The sequence below is a fragment of the Pezoporus occidentalis genome, unplaced genomic scaffold (genome assembly GCF_034315485.1).
Source record: "Pezoporus occidentalis ecotype Australia unplaced genomic scaffold, CSIRO_AGI_Poc_V1 ctg131, whole genome shotgun sequence".
Lineage (NCBI taxonomy): Eukaryota > Metazoa > Chordata > Aves > Psittaciformes > Psittacidae > Pezoporus > Pezoporus occidentalis.
The window spans coordinates 1,999,376-2,023,519 of record NW_026913115.1 but is presented as its reverse complement, the minus strand read 5'-3'; the positions used below and the strand labels follow the sequence as shown (position 1 = coordinate 2,023,519).

At 36.7% G+C, this 24,144-nt stretch overlaps 1 protein-coding gene across 1 annotated transcript in view; it reads left to right on the top strand.

Annotated features, from left to right (window-relative positions):
• INSC (INSC spindle orientation adaptor protein) overlaps positions 1-22,784 on the top strand; it is a 103,852-nt gene extending 81,068 nt beyond the window's left edge. The window contains exons 8-13 of the mRNA XM_062608919.1: positions 1,592-1,763; positions 4,446-4,624; positions 16,061-16,127; positions 18,996-19,151; positions 19,809-19,885; positions 21,848-22,784. Of these exons, the coding sequence (XP_062464903.1) occupies positions 1,592-1,763; positions 4,446-4,624; positions 16,061-16,127; positions 18,996-19,151; positions 19,809-19,885; positions 21,848-21,976 (780 nt within the window). The 3' untranslated portion in view covers positions 21,977-22,784. The remainder of the gene's footprint in view (positions 1-1,591; positions 1,764-4,445; positions 4,625-16,060; positions 16,128-18,995; positions 19,152-19,808; positions 19,886-21,847) is intronic.
• The last annotated feature ends 1,360 nt before the right edge of the window (positions 22,785-24,144 follow it).

The window sequence follows — 24,144 nt, the reverse complement described above, 5'->3', positions numbered from 1 at the left end:
GGGTTCCAATGATATAGTCTATTGCCTGTTAAAAAGTGCATCCCAGTGAATGATCTTCCAGAGGTTAATTTTTGCTCCCATTGATCTGAGAGCTTTTCTTGTAAAATACAGTAACTGTCAGTACTTATCAAATAATTTAATCCATGCCCACTGCAGGGTAAGTAATTATGGTAACTCAACATTCTGTATTAATAAATAACAAAAGCATGAATAAGAGATTTGCTAAACACCCTTTCTGGAGATAATGGGTGGGATTTAACATGCATGTTTTGAGGAAGCTTTGAATAGAAGGAGAATGCAGAGTGAACAACAAACATAAGAAATAGTCTTGGTTAGTGTACAATGCAAATGTGGGCTTGTTTTCACTTGACAGAAACAGTATATTTCAGTGCCAAGCTTTTGTAGCTCCTCTGTATCTGTAGTGTCCAAGCAACATATAAGGCAATTGGCCCCACACTTTCAGAAATTCAAATAAATAAATAAATAAAGTCCAGTTTTTAAAGTACTCAGTGAAGCTTGTGAAAGCTCTGATCATATTTGTAAACTGTCCCTATAGTTACATTAGTTTTATTCATATAAAGATTTTAGTTAGTCCATTTATGTGAATTTGACTTAAGCACATCCATAATTAATTACATAAAACTTCATGTTTTGTCTCCTCTAAGCATGTCTACCTGCCTGCTTGACAATGCGATGAATCATTCAGTGATATGTTAAACAAGGGGTGAATCACAGTCCTGTTAATTTGAAAGTTTACAGATTATGCCATTGCCTACAGAGAAACTTGCTTTTCTGGTTGTGGTTGTTAACAGATGATATGTTCTTGCAATTTAAACTATGCCTTTGGTTATGCTCTACTGTGGTCTTTCACTGTGTCAGTGGGTCTCCTATAATCCAGAGCAAGGTGTGCATATGTGATATACATGCCTACAATGTGTAATGAATGAGTTTAGAGCACTTCAGACACTCTAAAAGCATAAACTGAGGTAGATTTTACTTATTTTTCTGTTTCTCTTCCAAGTGACCAAGGGATATATTGACCTAGCTTTAATGTGAGCGCTGTGCAAGCTCATCAAGTGCAGTTTGGCCAGGGTATCTCCCAGACAGTATTTTTTTGATCCTGCATTGACTTTGTGAGAGTTTCAGAAAAAAATGAAAAAAAAAAAGTCTTTGAAGAACTTGTCGCACACTCAGGCTTGAGTTTTGCAGTGGGACACACTCAGACAGGAGCTTAAATGAGGCTGTGGTGTATTGGCAGTCAGCATTTGCTTATCAGAGCATATTTTTGGATTCATGTTTAACTTGAGATGTTTGTCAGAAAATACTTGTTTGTTTGACCAAAATAAATTCAGAAGAAACATTAAGGGGGAAGGAAATGCAAGGCTTACTGCTGGTCAACAAACTTCTATGCTGAACTCATTTGTATTTGCTAAACTGAAACTTATGTCATAAATGCCAACAAGTTCAAGTCATCTTTGAAAATAAACTGAGTAGTTTAGTCACAACCGAGAAAAAATAATTGCAAACCCATCTTTAGTTGCAAAAGTATTTCCTGGAGTATTTCCAACTTATACCTATTGTTTTTCCATAGGTTGATGGAATACTGTGCCTGACTGACATTCTTACTGATAACAGCCATTCTGAAGCTACTCATGCAGAAGCAGCAGCAGTAATTGCACAAATCACCTCTCCGCATCTCACTTTCACACAACATCTCAGCAGCTTCCTGGAAAATATGGAAGAAATTGTAACAGCACTTGTCAGTAAGTTCTTTATGGGACTTCTGTGTCTTTTTAGTCAAAATAACATGCTGGGGTAGGACTTTTTAGAAATGTTTCCTAAATTATGTTTTCCCTTTTTTCCTTAACAGATAAAATAACTCAGTCATTTTAAATTCTGAATCAGAACATTCTGCTATTATATAGTTTTTTTACTCCAGTCCGTATTTGGATAGAATTAATGCATATTTATCAAAATAATACTGTATAAAATTCTACCATAAGAGCCACATAAGAAATTCAGCTAAGTTGCTAAACATTATGCTTCTTGTATTTTCTAAACATGCTAGAACTCAAGCTCACCACTGCATCTACGTTCGTATGATACTTCAGAGGAAAACTACAGTATAGTATAATCTATGGGCATTGTTATGAGAAAATAACAGATCTATCTTTCTTGTCTAGGCCTCTGATCCATGGTAAAATCAGGCAAAGGTAATGGCAAACGTTTCCTTAACCTGGGTCAGTGAGGATACTTCAGAATGACAAGATGATATTTCTCATGACTTTGTAAAGCAAGTACTCTTATTTCTGTCATAGGGCTGCATCTCTCTCAAATTTCAGAATCTTTCAGTCAAGTGCTGTCTTCCTCTCTCTGATCTGGAAATTCAGTTTCCCAGCGCTTTATGTCAGAAAGTACAGTTTGGGTCATTGAGTTTGAGTTCTCATGTATAATAGATCAACACATCTGAATATTTCTCTACTGAGCCCAATGATTACAGTTAAACTACAGGACTTCAATTTTCATGTATGTTGATTTTGTTTTGGGATTGGTTTTTTGTTTGTTGTTTTTTTTTTGGTTTTATTGGGTTTTCTGTTCATTTGGTTTTGTTTGGTTTTTTGGTTTTGGTTTTGTTTGGGTTCTTTTTCTTTAATAGAACAAGAAAAGAATATGGTAGTGCCAGTGATGGCTGGGAATTATCTGACAGTTATTTAGATATTCTTCAATATGCCCATGCAGAGCTAGTACTGAAATCAAGGAAGCAATTTCTTCTTGATGACCAGACTGTACAGCAGCAAATGTTGAAGGTTCGGCCCTGAGCTTGCCCTGAATCCCGTGGGTGGAATTAACTTGTGCTGAGCTTGGTTCTGCTGTAGCTAGACTGCTAGAGACATCCAACCTGACTTCTGAGGAATTTCCAGGTTATTTCTGTGTACCATGGTCAAGGGACAATCTGAACAGCCTATCCAGAAGATACTAGCAGGTGGAACATTTCCCCAGCTGTCACTGTTTAAGTTCCATGGGGACTTTAGGCTTATATACTCTTCCCAAGAAATATAAGCATTAAGAATAGAACATGTATAACTTTGGAAGAGCTGTTTCAGTAAACACACACCAGTTTCCCTGTGATATTTATAACTCTGTAATTGAATTACTGCAACATGTCTAATTTTTAGACCATGCTGAAATCCAATTATCAGGTGATTCAGATCTTAGTTAAATTACATGTGTGCAAGGAATCGAAAGTTAGCAGTCTCTTCAGCACTTGTATTAAATCAGAAAAATGTGCAGAATGATCTGTAGAGAAATAGGTTTAGAGGTAGGCAACATATATACCTATCTTGTTCTAAAGAATAGGGTATATAGCAGAATTATTCTCTTACGGATCAGTTTCTGTTAGCCTTCTGCATCCTGTATTTCATATTATTTATTTATAGCAAGCTTTATGTTGAACAGCATTCAGTGGAATATTCCCTGTAGAATGCTATACCAGGTAGACTACCTCGTTGATTAGATGAATGTAAGAAATGCTTGGTTTCTAAGTTCATGTTTACCATTTTTCCCTGGTTTTGTGGTTCAAATGAAAGTGCATAATGTTAATTATGTTAATTACACCCTGGAGTGTGACATATGCCCAGGTGGCCAAGAAGGCTAATAGCATCCTGGCTTGTATCAGAAACAGTGCAGCGGGCAGGAGTAGGGAAGTGATCATTCACCTGTACTCGGCACTGGTGAGGCTGCACCTCAAACACTGTGTTTGTTTTTGAGCCCCTCACTAAAAAAAGAGACATCAAGTGCTGAAGCATGTCCAAAGAATGACAACGAAGCTGGTGAAGGCTCTATAGAACAAGTTCTATAAGGAAGGAGCAGCTGAGGGAACTAGGGTTGTTTAGTCTGGAGAAGAGGAGGCTGAGGGAAGACCTTATCACTCTCTGCAAACTACCTGAAAGGAGTTTGTAGTGAGATGGGTGTCAGTCTCTTCTCCCAGGTAATAAATAATTGAACAAGAGGAAATTGCCTCAAGTTATACCAGGGGAGGTTTAGGCTGGATATTAGGAAAAAACCCTTCACCAAAAGGGTTGTCAAGCGTTTGGGAAGGCTTCTCAGGGAAGTGGTTGATTCAGTATCCCTGGAGGTATTTAAAAGACCTCCTCTAGATGTGGTACTTCGGGACATGGTTTAGTGGTGGACTTGGCAGTGTTAGGTTAACAGCTGGACTTGATGATCTTAAAGGTCTTTTCCAACCTAAAGGATTATATCATATTATATAATTGACAAAATAAAGATGTTTGTTTTATTTTGTTTTTTTACCTTGATTACTATGAAGTTGGTCTTAGATACTAAGATTACTCATACAAGTTGCAGATGCTTAAATGTTGCCTTGAAACACCTAACCATGCTTTTTGCAATGAAGCAATGACTTTTATTCATTTTTGCATTCATAGAATTGTGCCAGGAAGCCTCATCTGGTGAAGTTTTCCTGCTGGCCTCAGCAGCTCTTGCCAATATTACTTTCTTTGATACCATGTCTTGTGAAATATTGCTCCAGTTAAATGCAATGAAGATTCTTCTTGCAGCATGTTCAGACAAACACATAGTGGATACCCCATATTCCCGAGATCAGGTGAGCAGTTCCTCAGCAGGATGCTGTCTGAGCATATTTGTGTAAAAGTCAACAGGTTTCAGCTCTGTTTTGGTATAGTCAAACCTAAGTTGCTTTCATGAATCTGTTCTTGGCTCTTTTCGATATATGGCTCTTTCATTATCTGCTTCTGTTCCTTTTTGTTATGAGAATTATGATATATGAAAGCTTTTAATATGTTTTTTTAATAAATATCCATATTTCTAAGATACTAGAATATTTTTTCATCATGAAGGTGGCCAAACAGTGACACAGAGGCCCAAGGAGGCTATGGAATCTCTGCCGATAGAGGTATTCAAAACTTGACTGGACAGAACTTTGAGGCAAATAAGATATACATGGAGACTGGAGCCTAAACATACAATTGTCAGTTCAAAGATGAATTAACTCCAAAAGCTGAATTAAGAATCTGATCCTCAGCCCAGTGACCTCAGTGGGCTTTGGATCAAGTCTTCACTGCATAGTAAATTGTTTGCAAGTTTTACTGGCAAATACTGCTGATTTACTTTTACATTTCCCTTTCTTTTTCACCATTTTTTTTTCATAGACACATGTGTGGTAATGCATAGATAGAGGGAATTCTTTTGTTCCTCTCAGGTACTGTCATGCAAGTGGGTGCTGCAGAGGCACTACTTATTTGATAGCCTCGGCAGTGTAACAGGTATGAGGCTTGAGTGTTTCAGTAGTTATTACTAAGGGATGGAGGTTGATAGTCTTCTCACTTAACCTGCTTTTGTTTATGAGACATTGTGGATGTAACTAAAATTCCCTAATTCAGGCCTCACAAGCCCATCCTCTTCCCACATCTGAAATAGCCAGAAGATGATTTATGGTAGACCTGGGATCTTCACTGCCACAGAAAACTCTGTGTGTACTCCAACAGGAGCCAGGCCATGGAAATCAAGGCACACGGGACCTTGAAAACTGATTATTGGTTCTGGAGGGCTTACTAGGGCTGCTTTAGTCTGTATTAATAGCACTCAGTATTTTTCCAGCTCAGGAGCCTTTATGAAAATACGGAGTTAAGCCATAATTACTACATTGCTCTTTGGGCAAAGTCAAGGACATCAGCTTTAGTGTTTGACATGGTTGTATAGCATTATTATGTATTTACAATTCTTCATGTTCTTTCCCTTATTCCTCCTGTATGCTCTCATAGTTTTGATTTTGTTATTCATTTATGCCCTCATCTTAATTCTGCTGTCAGCTGTGAGTTTGCCATTTTCTCTGTGGGTAGCAAACCAAGCTCCTTCTTTGTATGAGGAAGGCAAACATTTAAGGAAATATGTATGACTTCATTAGGTAATAGACTAGTTCCAGGACTTTTGCAGCTTGTAGGACATTTCATTAGCTAGAGGAACAGAGAACTGAATGGCTTCCTTTGAAGAACTGAGAAGGTTTCATCCCCAGTAACCACTTACATTCCTTCTTGGAATGACAAACTAGATCAGAAAGGTATAATGTTTTCTGTGGTGTCTACAGTAACTTTCTGAGCTGACTCTTTGTTATTTCTGCAGCACTGGGGGCTATAAAATCTTATTTGGTCTTCTGTGACTGGGCACCAGATGTTCAGGTGGAATCTAAGTGCTGCTCATCTTATCTTTAAGAGCCATCAGTGTTGTTAGGCAGGCAGTTTTGGTAATACAACAGCCTTAAGAGAAGCCTTTCTTTGAGCTCCTGAAAAAGCGTGCATTTCAGTAGAGTGCTCATATTTCAAAAGCATAGTTGTTATACGGTGAAAGGGGGCACTACTTGCCAATGCTGACAGTTTTATGAAATATATTGCTTTTTAATTTGCTCTGTGCTTAGTTGTTGCAATGAAGAAAACTTTCCGCTTGGGAGAAAAGCAACACTATAATGCTGTATTTTATTAAGGGTATTTTAAATTGCCATTTTAGCTTTTTATATATATACTTTAATTCCTTTTAGGTACATAACAGAGTTACTAACTTTTTCTGTTATATATATTGTCATGTCCCAGCCAGCAGGCAGACATTTGCCTAAGGACATAGATTAGTTAACTTGCTTTTGAAAATTTTTGATTCAAGGTTTTGTTTTGGAATATACAACCACTGTAGAATATATTTTTGTGGACTAACGTCCATCCTGAATGATCAAGTCTTCCGGGGCAGTAAAACAGTTTAATTGGGATGAAGCTATACTAAATAGTGAAAAAATGAAAGGAGAGTCATAGCAAATATGATAAAATACAGTCTAATTATTATTAAATATTATAAAAGAACCCCTAAATCTTCAATGCCCTGGTTTTCATACAGAGCTTTAAGTAGCACAATTATCTTATAGAAAACTACTCAGTATTTCTAAATACATTACTGCTTTAGCATTTCTGCTGATTTAAGGAAATTAACATGCTCACTGAAAATGGGTGAAAGATGGCTGAAATGCAAGAAAGAAGCAGTGAATTTTGTTTTCCATTGTGCTATTTTTATCTCATCTTAAAGTCACAGTATGCTCTTCTCTACAGTCTTTCTAAGGACAGGTAGCACTGACTAGTTGTCACCCTCCATGATGGTATAAATAAATAACATTCTGCCTATGAGCTGGATGCCTGGAGAAAGTCTTTTCCTGCTCAAGCACATCTAAAAATGTTCTGCATTTGACTTTTGAAAAGTTTTTGTAAGCAAATGATAACAAACTTTTCCTTCCTTCACTATCTGAAAACCAACCTCCTTCCTCTTTTATTTCCCCAGCGCGTCAGATTAGGTCAGGTAAGAAATCTAGAACTGAGTGCTCCGCATAGTTATAAACAGGATAATAATTTTTCCTTTTATAGAAGCATGTATTCCTTCTGTAACAAGCAGTATTACATTGAGATTGCTTAGTTTTATATTCAAATACTTTATGTAAGTGTTATCAGATAAAGTGATTATTTCCAAACAACATAGCCTCTAGTTTGGGGTCAAAATGGGTATGAATGTGCCGTGTTCTTTTTAGTTGCTGCAAGTACTTATTTTCTGTATATAAGCCTGGGGTTTTCTACTTAAAAGGAGCATCAAAGTATCCTTTCAGAAGAGTTCATGCTCAGATTCAGCAGTGTAACATATACAGTCAGGCGTCTTAGTAGAGTTTAAGCACTGTCAGAACAAGCGTTTAGCCAAAACCCTTATTATTCAGGGCCTTCTTGACTTTAAACATCATCTTAGACTCTACATAGAAAAATATGAAATATGTATGGTTTTGCACAGTATGTTTATGTATAATAATATATTCCTCTCTGCATTCCCACTTGTCTCTTCAGTGTTGCTAGTATTCTCACCTCACCTGTGAAGTTGTGGAGGTATAGCCTAATAGCTTCTGATCTGTTATTCAGGCAGACAAAGAATTAATGTGTAGTGAACACATCCATTTCTAGGTCTAAAATCAATAAATGATGTTTCAAAAAAAGTCAGAGGTGGAGAAAAACTTTTAAATCAGAAGGAGAAAATGGAAATTTTTGCTGCTTTATTTTTTGCAGGCTCTGAAGCTGAGACTTTCTGTCTCATTTAAGATTTGAAACCCTTAATACTATTATTCCTCAAGTTTCCACATCCTTTTCTCTGCTGTTCCATTTTTTCAGGGCATTTGCTTTCCCCCCCTTTTTTGTCTTACATGGGAGATTGTAGGGTCAAAGGAGAGCAGAGACAGATGTTTCTTTACCATAAAAAAGTGTTGATATTTAAATATTGCCTAATACACAGTGAAAGACTTTGAGAGCAATGTTTTTAATGAGAAGAATATTAATGGGTCTTTTAGAAGTACATGCAGTACTACTTCTCAATCTGAGTTTCTTGAATACTGGGGAATTTATTACTCCTTGCCAACTGCTTTTTGTCTCTGCTTGATGTCATGAAGACTGTGGGATTTCTGACTGCATTTTGTTAAATTGCTGTCCAAATTTTCCCATATGTAGGGAAGACAGTATGGGTAAAAAGAACAGGAATCTTGAAGTAGAGTTTGAGCAGTGCAGGTCATGTTAGGTGCCTGTCTTCCTTACATCTGACAAGAAGTATTAGACTAAGTCACTGCAGGTCAGGGGAAAGGTAGCTGATGAGAAGTCCTCATTTGTGCTTTTGAAACCTCTCTTCTTGGAACAAAAGTAGTGTGAAATGAGGAACTCCATCTCCCAGTTGGATCGGAAGAGGGATATCCCTTCCACTGCTGGGTCATCATCAGCTGGTCTTTCTCAGGGAAGAAATGCTTGTGACACCCTGGGACTCCATCACTTACAGCATTTTACATGAGCAACCAGTGTCAGGAGCAAAGTCAGGCTGTCTGCCCCTGAAAGGTCTCACTTCAGTAGACTTAAGTTTCCTGTCTAGTTCTTGAAAATTATTTTCAAGATCAGCAGCAAGTAATATCTGATAGTCTCAAACGGTTCAAATGCATGCTCACACATCCTTTCTGCAATTCAACACAGTTTTTAGATTTACATACTGCGGATAAAAATGCAACACAAAGCCTTTACATAAGAACAACTAGGTCATAAAGGGATCTGCTCAGTTTTCTTCCACAGGTCTCCATTAATATCCAGCTCTGATGTTAGTATAATGATGGCTAAATGTGTGGTTAGAATTGCCTTCCCTCTCAGTGTGAACTGTGGTTGGAAAACTATACACTTAAAATTATTCGATCCTTTCCAGTATTGACTAGATCACACTGAGAAAATATGTTTTCAACTGATAGAGATGTGATAAATAACGTAAGTTATTAAAAAAAGCTTAAGAAATTAAACAAGAAACAAGACACCCAGTAACAGATGCAGAAAAGGAAAATTAGGCCAAAAGTCACATGACTGTATCTGAACTTTAACCATGCCATTATATAATCTATATCCTAATTAATTTTATGTGTGATCACTTCCTTGATGTCCTTTCTTTCTCTTTAACTGGTTATCTCAGTCTTTGCATATACATTTGAACAATATAAAACTACAAGTAACAGTATTGACTAGAATTAATGTGGTCAGTGTTATAGATCATTACATCTCAGGTGTCCAAAACTGACTTTCTCTCTTCAATACTACATTTTTTTGAGACAAAATGCCTGTTTCGTTACAATTATGCCTTTTGCATTTAGATTTGATGCAGGGTAAGACATTGTGCTCCAACTAGCAAAGCAAGAGAGTCTGTTGGAAGAGTAAAATCTCATCTGAGTTGAAGAACTCAGCTGTTTTTTCCTAGCTTAGTGTGGTGAGGTTTTAATTCCTGGGATCAATTCCTAATATTGCTGCTGCTCTGATTTTGAAGAAGGAGTTTAACTTGCATTTTTGTTTAATCACCTGTAAAGTTGGGCAAACATTGCACTTACTCAGTGTAAAGTCTCACCGGCGGGGGGGGGGGGAATCCTTTGTCAGCACAATTGCAGTTATATTCTGCCCTTGCCTGCCACATTCACAGTATAACAAGGCTGGTGCTGGGCTGTTTACTGCGGAAACTATAAGCAAGAGAGTTCATTGCAGGCTGTACCAATCATGAAGCTGTAAGTCAGAGATGACTATGTATGCATTTTGCTGCATTTTTCATCTTTTTGTCTTCAGTCCTTTAGGATACGAGAGAGCAGACTTCAAACAGCTGCGAAGTTTTGCTGCTGATCTTTTTTTCCAAAACTAGGCAGAATCACTTCCTAGGTGAAGGCTGTGATTTCGGTCTTGGTTCTGAGAAAGTGTGCTTGTAAACAGTGTTTCTACAGATTAGAGTTTCTTGTTTATTTATCCTCCACAAGTAGAAAGCTATTTCTTCTCAGAAGGCACCAGAAATTACTAGTTCTCTGCACTTTCTGCCTCCTCTAAAATGGTAGTAATTAAGTTTCCTCCCACGTACTCAAACCCTGGTTCCAATTAGACTTGTTTCCTATGACTGTGCATTGGTTTATGCCAGAATTGCTTGGCTATAGGGAGACCAGACGTCTTAGGTGTCTTTGGTTGATTGAGTCAGTTTCAAAATCTAAGAAGCTTTCTAATACTGTGAAGGAAGTTTGATAGATAATTATTCTTCCCCTGCCCCACTTTACATCTGAAAGACGGAAAAGTCTGTCCTTGGAAGTGAGGGAGGAGACCCATGCAGGATTCATTTCCTATATACTTCTTCAAAACAAAATATGAGGGAATCTGTTTTTTCTGCCTATTTCTTAGCCAGATTAGCAATATGAAGTACAGTAAATAAAAATGTAGTAAAGACATCCATTCCGAAGATTCCTTTAGTTGTAGTCTCCACTTCTCAGCCTCAGCATTCCCTGTCAGTGCCAGAATAGACCTAGACTTAGCAAACTGATTCTGTCTCTGTTAGTATTATTTTATGGAGATGTTTGCATCTTTCAATCAGGTGACAGAAACACCTGTTGATATGTGCTCTTTTGCTGTTTCTGTGTGGATTGATCTCGAATTGTGAAGTTCAGAAGTTTTGAATTTACATTCAGAAACAAAAGCTCCATCTTGCTTCCGATTAGTTGTCAGATGCCCTTTTGGGAGCTTTACAGACACACTCTGATTTATCCTTATGTCATTTATTTGAATGAATTATAAAATACTCTAATAATATTTAGAAAAAGAATTTTACTTAGCATTGAATCAGCATTAAAGGAGTAATTAACTAAGAGAATTAGCAGTTCTATATTGATCTACTTTGCCACTCAGTTAAATTACTTGCTAAGTCTCATTTTATGTATGTCCTTCTATTTATGTTGAAACTGTCAATGAAAGCCTACTGAACGGTATGCCTGTATTATCAATAAAGGTATACTAGCATCACATCTTTCAGCTTTGCAGACACCAACCTGTCCTCCAGGAGCCCCTTTAACTGGCTAAAATGTGTGCTTTCATCTTTCAAATCCTATTGCATCTTTCTTCCTGAGTAGCTGGTTTCACAATAATGAGAAACACTTTTACATAGTCTTGAATCTCCCATTAAGGGAAAGTTACCAAAGAAGCCTTCTGTTTCCTATGTGCTTTCGCTTTGATAAATAAAGCTTTTGAGATTTACAATCTCAGTGTATGTATCTTAGTTTATAACAAAGCATTTTCATTCAGTTTTAACTTTTGCAACAAAAGTTCAGTACCTTTGTGACTGGTTAGTGAGCATTACTCAGTTGTTTAGAAAGAAAAGCCTTACTACAGTGTTAGTGATCACTTGTTTAGAAAGAAAAGCCTTACTATAGTGTTAGTGATCACTTTATTTTTTAATTTATTTTTTTTTTTAGCAAGAGAATTCCCAAGTTGACTGTTGTTTTAGGGATTTTGAACAAAACTGTTCTAAAGGTTCTTAATTAACCATGGTTTCTTGAATTTAAATCACTCTTGACAACTGAAATTCCTATGGTTCAGTGCAAAGCAGACTACAGAACTGAAAAGGAAGGTTCATCATTGACAAATTCAGTATGTTTCAAAGGCTGGGTGAGTGAAAGCAAACTATGTGGAACTAAAATCACTTTCCAAGTTATAAAAATAGATTTTGTTTACTGGAGTACCCAACAAGATCAATGCTGCCAATTTTATAATAATGGATGATAACATCACTACAAGGAGGTACCTGTTTACTTATATTGCCCATAAAAATAAAAATTTTTAGTTAGGTTTTAGATTAATTTCCAGGGCATCTGTGAGAATAGCAACATGAATTTGTACTGACATTTGAAAAGTGTGAAATAGCTTGATTATTTTTAGGTTTATTAAGCTGGGAATTTTCCTATGGATCTGAAGGGGGATGCTTTCCCCTCAAATCTATCTGCATACTTTGTGTACCAACAGGTGATTTAAAGGTGAACTTTTAAAGCTTCTTTAATTTGGGTATGGTTTTTACATTCTGAAAGTTAACTACTTTGTCTCCTCGTCTTGTGAAAAATCTTAGTAGTCCCAGTGGAACCGTCTGAATGTTATTATTTTGATAAGTTAGTGCCTCTTCAAAAGGTGCTAAACCATAAACTGGTCAGAATTCTTTTCCTGGCATTTCGTGTTTTACTGTGACTCACTACCACGTGGTTTAGGTAAATAGTGCATAGCACATATTGTTATCAGGTAGGTGATGAACACAGGGATAAACACCAGAGGCCTATTCCTGTGGTTGTTTTGAATAATTTGGTTTTCATCTGGTGTCAAAAAATGTATATAGTTCATTATTTGTTGATCAGGTCTATTTTTCTATGGTGTACATTACTACAGTGGTTTTAGGGCTGCCAGTTCTCACAGAAAACCAGGTACCACGTTTATCAGAGTCCTGACATAGAGAAACACCTGCAATTTTTGATGGATCTGGAGGACAGAGACTAGAGTGTGCACTGGCCTGGGTTAGTCTATCGAAGAGCTCTCACAGAATACAGATATTGGAGATCCATGGATCTAGATCTAGCTCCAGAACAGATCTGTTCAGCAGACATCCAGGCACTGAGTCAGGGAACTATGCTGAATGGGATCAGCCCTTGCAGCACCTGAGACACAGTTTCTAAGGCAGTCCACTAAAAATACTTCATTAGTTTTGACAATAGAATGTAATGTAGTTGTTTCATTAAAAAATTCCACATATGATGAAGCAACTTCTTTCATTTTTTGGTATTTTTTTTTTTTCCTCTGGAAAATCCCTGACAGTCTTTGCTTAATAGTACATCTGCAGATGCCACATATCAAGATATCACTAGTGTACTGGAACTTGTGGGTGGCTACAGCACAGACTTTCTGCATGGTATGATAGCACTGGCAGATGATCAGAGCTCATGTGTCCTGTCTTCACAATATGTTCTTTTTTATTGAGCTGACTACAAGTTCATTGAATAGTTTAGGAATTCAGAAAACCTGCAAGAATCTTGAATTGTCTAAGGTGCCAGTCCTTCACAATCTTGGAGTGTAATTTTTACAGGCGATGTCTCGAACAGTTGAAGCATTAAAGAAATTGACACTAAATACTGCAGTTGAATGGGAGAGATTCCATGTTAAATATTTTCAAGTGTCTCAATGGTTTTAAAATCATTAAAATTCTAAAAGAGGCTTTGGAATGTCTTTTTCCCAATAATTTTCACCTATTTTCCTGGTGGAAATGAGGCTTAAGGCGGTCACTTTCATCTGTATCTGTGGGCTCCATGTCTCATAATAACATCTGAACTGGTTTGCAGATTCAACAGGACTACACTTATTTTTGAGAGACTACTTAAGGTTTTATGAAATTTGAAGCCAAACAGTGGGAAAAGAGAGATAAAAACTGCATCATGAGCCTAGGTATGATTAGACCAAAAAAAAAAAAAATCTATTGTGGGAGAGATGCCACTGGAAAAGTTCTGTTTATGGTTTTTGATCAACTCTAAATCCAAGAGAAATGAGACTTCATTAATACCAGTGCTCACAGAAGTGTTACTTTTCAAAGCAAATTGAATCTACATTTAAGTTTGTGTTTTCCTCTAGAGAGTTCATCCTTAGTATTAAACTTCCTCAAACTTTGGTCTGTATTGCAGAAGAAATTTTTATGGAAGATGTATACTGAATTTTAAAATAGGCAAGTATAGGGGAAATAAAGCATTTAAAGACAACTCATGTTCAGCTTGTCTGTTACATGTTTAGGTTCTGCTATTTCATGTTACTTTGTTTGAATCACAGGAAAATGTGACTTTTTTTGAGGAAAGAAAAATGTATCCATATTGAGAGAGCTATCTATGCTTTAACTGCCTTTCAAGTCCTATTAAGATTTCTAAAAGATAATATAGGTGGAACTTGATCATTATTGATGGTAAGGGTCTTTTATAAACCCCTCTGGAGAAAGTTGCATATAAACCCGTTAGGCTAGTCCATAAATACATTGCAAAATATAGGGGCCACATAATCAACGCAAAGGAAGTACAGATATAACTTCAAATATTTTTGGTGTCAAAAGACACACACAAAATATTTTTATGTATGAAAATACTTATTAGACAAAATAACTTGAAGCAGTGGAATAATTGGCATGTATTCAAATTGTGGTTAATTGAATTCTTCATCTGTGGCTTAGAGAGCCACATGGGGTACAGATTCTGCATAGAGGAAGCAATTTTCATTAACAGGATATAATTTAGAATGAGAAAACATATACACTCTGCCTGAAACACAGCTAATAATTAATATGGAATAAATACATAGACATGCACTGAGTTACCATATTTCTACCTGTCACTCTGTAGAGTTTCAGCAACTCATTTGCATCCTAAGTAAGTATATTTATTCAGAGAGATGACACTGTAACACTACCTTCCAAACTGGAAGACCTTTATGTCACAGCAATGAAAATGAGTCATCCTTGTTATTAAAATGGCAAAGTGAGGTCAGAATGGTGGTTTGATCTCATGCCTACTTATGTCTGAGAAGTCTGCTTGTTTTTGAACTGACACTGTGCTGTTAAAAAGCTGATAACCAGTCTCAAATTGATCATTGAGGCTGGTCAGTTTTTCTTAACTCGAACAGAGAAATTAAAACCTCTGAAGAAATAATATTATTTATATTTTGTTTTCTAATGCTCTATAACATTTATCATTTGGTCCCTCACATATGCTGTTAATACTGAGATGTGTTTTACATGCAGAAAGCAAGTTATTTGGAGGATAAAGTTAAAAAGACTGTCTTGCAGGATGTATGAGAGAAAGTATATGATATCAATGAAGGAAATGGGTGGTTGAAAGCCAACAGCTCCACATGATCCTATCTCTGTCAACAGCTCGCTGCATGACTGTAAGCAGGTTGAGTTACACCTAGTCTTGAAAACAGTGCAGTTTTAGATAAGAAATTCTGTAAATAAGGATCTCAAAATGTGCTTTGGCCTTAGCTCAGAAAAGTTATAAATGGATTTTTAAATCCATCTCATTTTGGGACAATACTTTGACATACACACAACTTAAGGCTTCAATAGAACGGAAAAATATTCCTTAAATTCTCCTTTTAATCAAAGCTCAAAACTCCAAATCAGTTGTGAGGATATCTCAGCATTTCAGCTGAACCCTGAAGCAGAAACTTAGCAATAGCTTGATGCTTCCTAATATATGCCATTTGCTGTGCTGCGCCCGAGCTGAAATGTGACTACAGGACTGTTTCCTGAGGGTGGGCAGCTCCTGGCTGAATTCTTTGTAGGACTCCATATTTTTTCAGTTGGTTGGTATTTATAAATTTTTACCTTCCTCTTTCTAACAATTTGACCAGCGAACAAATCTGCTGTGTAGATCTCTATATGACAGATTTCTATGCACGAGTATAGGAGCATGAGAAAAAGAGGTTTTACTTTTCTTGTTTGGATTTCAGTTAGCAGTCATATGTAAGATAAAGACTCCTGAGAAATCACAAAGGTGGGAATAGATGGTTGACCTACAAGAATGCTTTTCAATCTTATTGGGCTTGCCACATTTCTGCCACAGTGCTATTTAATATTACTGAACTGTTGGGCTATACTTCATATTTTCTTCCCTTTTTAATAACAGGTGGTAACAATCTTGGCAAACATGTCTGTCTTGGACCAGTGTGCTTCAGAAATCATTCAAGGAAATGGTATGTATTTTAGCTGAATTACATTCTGTATTTGTGGAGAATGTGCGTAGATGGGAAAGTAGTGGTTACAAGGCAAAGGAGAAAGGCTTCGTTAATTAGGTGGTTTTGCATCCTATCTCTGCTGGACATAACACACTGCTGCAGTATGCAAAATGAATGCTTGGGATAGTTCTATGTAACTGAAATAAATTACCACTGCTTTAGAAAACTTTGTATGTATGACCATACTGCTGATGTTCTCTGTGTGTGTGACATTCATAGACATAAAGCAAGGTAGTACAAAGTGTTTTAGCAAGCTTTGTTCTGGTAATGACATTGTATAAGTTGGCAATTCTTACACATTGAAAGATGTCATCTGATCCTGAGCCATGCATACCTGCATTTTGTGCCACTTTTTTTCATATTTAGAAGTAGTATAAATTTTGACACATTATATTTTTATTACTATGCAGATGTTATCAGGTTTTTTCCACACTTCTTTAAATATTATATTATGACAAATTTGTTATATTGAAAAAAAGAAACCCTAGGTGTTACAGGTCCACCAGAAGTCTGAGAAGTTACATTGATAAATCTGTGGATAGGGATAAAGGAAGACATAACTGCCTTATTAATACAGCAAATTCATGGCCAAGAAATATTGTAAGACAGTTTTTAGGTTTTTTTGTTTGTTTGTTTTTTGTGGAGGAGCTTGGGGAAGGAGAAGGAGATTCTAACTTACAGTGCAGCTTCACATGTTGCTTTTTCTGTCCTAGGAATATCCCATCCAGACTTTTTAAATTAAGGTTTGGGTAGGAATGGTTTGTATTCATTTGAATCTCAGACATGGCTGATTACAGGTGAGAAAGGGTTTCAGAAAGCATCTACATAGATGTGGGTCTTGAAATAGAATTGGCCAATTCTCACGTAATATTGGATTTAGAAACTTCCCGCATTTCAATGGAAACTTTGAGGTCTATGCGCACAAATATGGCTTCAAGGATCAGGCACAACTAATTTGCTTGATGTGATCCATGTGTGCACAGAGGTAGTGTGCATTTGATGTCCTTGTTAAGGTGGATAGGTGTTGAAGTTAGAAACCAAGTGACAATCTTGAGGTTGGATTGATCTGGATACTGAAGAAATTTAATCACAGGTAATTTTGCAAATTACCAGACTTCCCTGTCCCATGCAGAAGACAGTGCAGTGAGGGGGAGGAGCAAGGCAGGTTAGCATGGTGATTTCTTATATGATCTCCTTGTTACATGGGAGGGATGGGCAGCCCCAGAGAGAGGCTGCTCAGGTCCTCATGTTGGTTCCTGCAATGCCTCTGGTCCAAGCTCCCTGTGTTCCTGGACATTAAAGAGCGGGCCCCGGACCTTTTGGTGCAAGCACGTAGGACTTCCTAACCCAGAATATTTTCTAGAAACTGTTAGCAGGACCCTAACATTTCCCAGACAAGACCCTAGGTGCCTGTAATTGTAGGATTGGGTAGAGAATGCCCTGTTAGTCTGTTTGACTTGTACTGTTGTTTTCTGATTTGCTGTTAATACCCACAATCCAGACATGCCCTGGGAGCTTTTGCACTCCTTTATGGTTAACAGATTATTTATTTGTTAACCATAAATGCTATTTCTTTGAGCACACCTAAACATGTTTTGTTACTGGGGGAACAGGTATGTGATCATATTTATTTCTACTACGGCAGAAACTTGATTGAAGTTCATAAAATTATACTAACAGCTCTGCCAACTAGGCCTAATTCATGCTAGATACTGCACTATGTGGAGGTGTACATATGAATTGTCAAGCACAGTGTGATGAAATAAAGTTTGTGTATGCATTCTATAATGGAAGCTCACACAGAGGCATTTGCCTCCAGGCTTTTGAGAAGGGTTGACACTCATCTTGTGTAGAAAGGCTTTTTGTTTCTGCCTGATGTTGCGGTAATCAGATGCTGGTCAGAAGCCAGATTCACGAACTGAGAAGGGCCCTTGAATCCTGGAGAGTTTAGATATATTTTCTTCCCAACTCTGACGTTTTTTGTATGTCGATTGATTATTATCTAGCTGCATGATTCTGATGCTAATTCTCTTAATTATGTATGCAAATGTTCTAATTGTTAAAATCCTCTGATGCTACCTGAAGTAATCTGAATGCCTAATAGCATATGGAGTCTAATAGCACATAATTTTCCTTACATTTTAAATAGTCTAGAAAATAGAAATCATCACATTTTCACCTGTTTTTGTGGTGCTACAGTAAGAATATCAACTTCTACAGGCAACAGAAAGTTAATGAAACCATTTTGACATAGATGACTATGGCCTCTGAAGTGAAGAGTTAGTTGCACAGTAAACTCCAAGAAGAATGTCATCATTTCCTTCATTAAAGGATTCTCCATCCTAAAATGCCCTTAAAACATTCTGAGATAGGAACTTTTGAAGGCTTGCTTAAATATGCATAAACTGCAATAGAAAGTTTTGCTTTCCTTTAATTCAACTCAAAATTTCATGTAAACATCTGAAACATACATATTTTAAAGTTAGTGATTACCTTCAGGTTAGCTTAGAAGTAAATAAAAAATTGCATTTAGTTGACTGAAATAAATTTGTGAAATCTAAAATACCAAATTGTAGAAGAGTCAAGAAGTTAAGAGGGAAGTTAGTGCATTTTCTGGTTCCAGGAATTCTGTAACTTCCTCCTGAAGGCAAACTTATGCACAGAGCAGATGTGACTGAATGCTGATGGCCAAATTACCATCCATATATATGCTTTTGTCATGCCTTATTTTGTGTGTATTTTACGTAGCTTGTTTTTTGCTTTTACCTTTTTGAACTGAGTATTTTTGTTGGAGAGAGGATAACAATGGCTCTTACATCCTTCTAGGTGTTCAACTTTTAATAGAAATGCTCTTTGAAAAGTCATCTTCAGGAAATTCAGCAGAAGTTGCTGCTTGCGAGCGGGTCCAGCAGAAATCTGCAGTTACACTGGCACGACTCAGCCGAGATCCTGAAGTGGCAGATGCAGCTGTAAAACTTAGCTGTAAGGATGTTTCCTAGCTTAATGGCAGACTGAAAAAGAGGGTGGAACTGCCAGTCATTGAGAAGCTTTTTTTTTTTTTTAATTTTTAGCTTCCTTTGGTACGCTTTCTGCAATAGAAATTACTGTACAATCTGTCCGGAGAGTGACTAAGGAGGTCGCACTAAATGAACCTCTGGCTCATTTCCCAGAGAAACCTGAGGTGCAGCATCCACCCAACACATAGCTGTGGCAGACTATGCCAACTGATAGTGCTGCCTACTCCATTTCTTTATTTAAACCCTTGTGCAGCATCGTTAGTGGACAGAAAACTTGGACCCCAGCAGGTTCGGATGTGATAAACCTGACAAGAAGGAACACATTCTTTTGGCTGGAGTTTTTTCATAGGGAAGAAATGGAGGTCACAACCTCCGCTCTGAAATAGCAATAGTGGGTAAAAACAATGTATGTATTTATTTATACATTACAACTATTAGTTATGTCTGCTCTGAACTGCATAGCTCTGTGGACAGTCCCTTGAGTATTTAGGTATCATCTTTGCATTAGATATCATATTTGCTAAGAAAGATATATACGAAACATCTAAAGAAAACAAGACTTCATCTCAAAATAAGGACTTTGTTTTCTAAATTATTTCTCCTGATACTCTTGTGCACTCAGGTATTCCTCGCCTAATTAAACTTTGCAGATCACCAACCGAAAGAAACAACAGTGATTCTGTTTTAGTGGCATGTCTGGTAGGTACATTTCAATTTTTATTTCATACGTATCCTGAAAAATGCAGAAAAAACCCAGTCCTTTAGATTTCAAAAGGCATAAGTATTTCAGGAATGAATTCATACTAGTGTCTCTTAATTTTGCCCTGAAGTGTAGTCCTGTACGATGTCAATTACTTATCCTCTGATTGAAGATTTAAGCGCATAAGGAAAAATGGCTTCATCTTCACATTAGTGAGCACTGGAACACTTCAGAATTCAATGTTTCTGTAATTCTTAAATTCCATTCTCTGATGATGATATGTTTGCTGCATTAAGCCTTGAATCACAGGGGTAGCAAGCCCTTTACCTGCATGCACACATATGGATGAAAATATGTAGAGGCCAAAGGACATGTAGAGGAAAGGACATGTCTTGCTTTCACTACAATCCTCCTTTTTATCTATTCGAGCCTCCAAGACAATATAGTGTTCAGCCAAGAAGTAGCCAACAAAAGGTTAACACTTTCTGTGCTTGAGAGAAAGATCCCAGCTGCTGGCTCTGCACTGTATGGACTGTGAGCCCCAGTCACCTCTCAGAGTTGAGTAATCTCATCTAGCATTTTGCAAGACAAAAGTGTTCTGTGGGCATGGGTGATGTAGGGTTAGGAGATAGGCGTTGATGAATGAAGACTGAAGAATATTGTTTGACAGTGCTTGTTTATTTTTAATGTAAAAGTACAAATTTGTTATTGCAGCTTTGATTGACTGCTGACTTTGTACCAGCACATGAAAAGTTTTGCTTGTTTAAGTAGGATTCATTCAGGATGAAGAGAGTATGGGAGCATAAGAAATGCTGTGTTTATTCTCCATACCTGCCAAGAAGGCATGTTAATTGTGCAGAGGCCACAGAGTGATTGCAGCAAACCAGGCTGTGATTTTTCTGTCTCATTGAAGTTGTTGCTGCACATTCCTTGAATTTATGCCTGTCACTTGAGATGCTACCTGCCTGCCTGTGTCACCAGTTCTGCTTCTCCTGGTATTTGGTAACTACCTGATGACACTTTCTGATAAACATGTGACACAAACATTGCCCTTGGGACACTGGCTGCTTCAGGCTTTGATAAGTGTTGCTACTAAAGTCTGAGGGATTGTAGTATTTGGTGTTTTTAGCTTAGTTGTTTACTTTTTGTATTCTTTGAAGCAGATAATTAACTCTTGTGTTAGTGCTGCACTGACAACCAGCACAGAGATAAGCTGATTGCAACTATCAGATCTTGCTAATAGAAGCCAATTTTTATTCTTGAGAAAAGCCAGCCTGCTTTTCAGTTGCATGTGTCGTGTCAGGTTCCTAGAAGGCATCTAATGGTTGTATATTTTTTACCAGTGAGAAAAAAGAAAAACAACAAAATGCAACCTTCTTAGAAGGGGAGATTTTATGAAGATAATAGTAACATCAATGTGATTTTTATTGTGCAGCCTCATAATCAGAACAACTGGCAGTTTTATTTGTTCCCAAATGGTTTGAAATTTATGGCTTCTTTCTACTAAACTAGTATCTAAAAGATTTCTGTTACAGGCATTGCGTAAAACTTCAGCAGCAGATGTTTTCTGAATCAGATGGCTTATAGTTCTCATAAATAAGACAAAAGCTGAGAGCTGAGATACAAAGAGGCAGCATGAGATGTGCAGCAGACTGGAGATAGGTTTACAATCAAAGTGCTCTGACTCTCACCTCTGTGTTCTTTGGCACCATGCTGTCCCTGCTGCTTTGTTCTAAGAGTAATGTGCCCAAAAAGAACTGTCATTTAATAGCTGTATTTGAGGGGAAATTAATCTTGCAGATGAAGACTGTAATGGGAGATCAACAAATCAGAAGAGTCTATAGACTAGCAGCATTCAGTTTTGAGTCTTGGCAATTATTTAGAAATAATTATATGGAGTCCTTTAATGAAGACTTTGTCAAACCTTAGCAGTATTGCAATTGTGTCATTTTGTTTTTTAGGCAGCCTTACGGAGACTAGCAGTTATGAGTCCTGATGGACTTGAAGATTCAGATTTTCAGCAGCTAGTGAAGCCCAGACTTGTGGATTCCTTTTTGCTATGCACAAATATGGAAGAGAGCTTTGTATAAATGTGAGCCAAAAACATTTTAAAAATAATCAAGATGATAGGTATACAATGAGATAATACATATACGATCTTATTTAGTTTTAGTTCTGTTGTTATTTATGACTTATTTATTTTAAAACCATAAACATGTGGTTTGTAGGAGCAAAGAAACAGAATGAACGAACTTGTGTCAGTGAGTTGCAAAAGTAATTTGTTATTTCATTTTCCTGCCAAGACACATCAAGAAATCTTATTGCTGAGATCTAACAAAATGTTCTTGTCTTGTTTAATATAGTTGAATCAAGGTAACAAAGCCAAGAATTTGGTTCTCTGATGATAAATGCTTCTAATAGCTTTTTGTTGCTGATATTTTTCTACCCTTGGAATATTTTGCAGGTTTTTTTTCTTAAGAAATGCTTTAGTCTCATGCATTTGCTGCATTAGAATTAAAATAATCATTCAAGCTGATGGTATATACTTTGAAATGAAGGGGATGTTACAGACCAAGTCCAGTTCTTAAATGTTGTTATTTTTTAGTAGAATTATGAAAATATGTAACTGTGATTAGCTGAGAGAATTTGTCAGAAAGTTTTCCATACTTGCTTGAAATGATGTTAGAGGACGTTCTTACACCATGTAAAGATGGGCTTCATTAGAGCATACACACCTGCAGACAACTCTTTTGTTTACATTTACTGAAATTTCCTAAAGAAATTAAGGGAATCCTAGAAAAATCTTTATGAAATCAAATACACATCATCAATGTGAAGGTATCCACATAAGACTTAAAACTCATTACAAGCTGATAATTTTTCCTTCTTTACAAGCCTTACAAGAAATGGACGTATGTCCAAGTATGTTTTTAATATTCAAGCTACTACTTTTGTGAGTTGCGCATACATACACTAAATAATCAGAACAGATTAATTGCAACTTGCATTTCCATTTTTCTGTTTTTCTAACTAGTCCTTTATTTCTAAAACTGTGAAATGAGACTTTCAGGAGCTCATAAAGTTGACAAATGGAGATTTTACCAATGTATATCAACAGAAGGAATAGAATTGATTGTAAAATACATTTATTTTTTTCATGAACATTCCTCTTTCAGAAAACCGTATAACTTAAAAATTACTCAACCAGCAGTATTTCAGTGTATTTTCCCTCCAGCTTCTCACAAAGCACTCTAGGTTAGGAAAGTATATGTATTTTTTTTTTTTGTGATAGCGTGCAACTGTTGCTCTGGATCTTAAAATGATTGTCAACATTAGGGTACCAGGACATCTGCCAAAAACGTAAGTACATTTCTTCTTTACTGTACTTACTTTGTAGATATGCTAACCAGCTTAATTCATTACTGTTTAGTATTAAGTGGTGTTTAGATGAAAGGCACCAGGAAATTGTTAAGCTGTGATTGCCTTCTGCGTTTTCTGTGTCTGAGAAATCTGTCCTGCTTCAACCGGTGATACATGGTGGCTACTTTATTCTCCCCTTGAACATATGAGTTAAGAAGTTTCTGCCTTAAACATTTCTTCCTTGTGATCTTGTCATTTAACTGTGAGCTCTATCTTGACTGAAGTTTTAAACCATTAGAAATGACCTCTGTCATAAGCAGTTACTCAAAGATAAGCTCGGATTCAGATGTTTCACAGATGTAATTTTGTATTAAGAGCAGAGATTAATTCCGCTTTGTTTGCTTACTTTGAGACAGCTCCTTAAACTTCTGTGATTGCTAAAACATATGGTACTATACAGCTTTAAAAATATTATACTAAGTGATGGACTTTAACAGTTTCCTCACTAAGCCAAAATACACGTATGAACCATGAGGCTTTAAATGGTAAAAGCAACATTCTAAGTGTAAACAATGAACGCATAAATCTCATAAAAAAATGAATTCAATAAGGCCCCCTTTCTATCATGCTATAGTCTGATAATTGCTAATAGAATACAACACATCCAATTCTGTTTTGGATGTGCTGTACTGAACTTTGTTCTGATAACTGCAACACCAGAGATATGAATTTGTAGATGTGGCTGGTTTTATCCCATAATATGTAAAGTTAAAATCTCATTTAAAAAAAATGTTCACACATGTAAAATGGACTGAAGTATCTGTTAAGAAAATGTCATTATGACCCATAATATTATAAAACCATTTCTAACAGGTCAGTCAAATATTCAGTGAGCAGG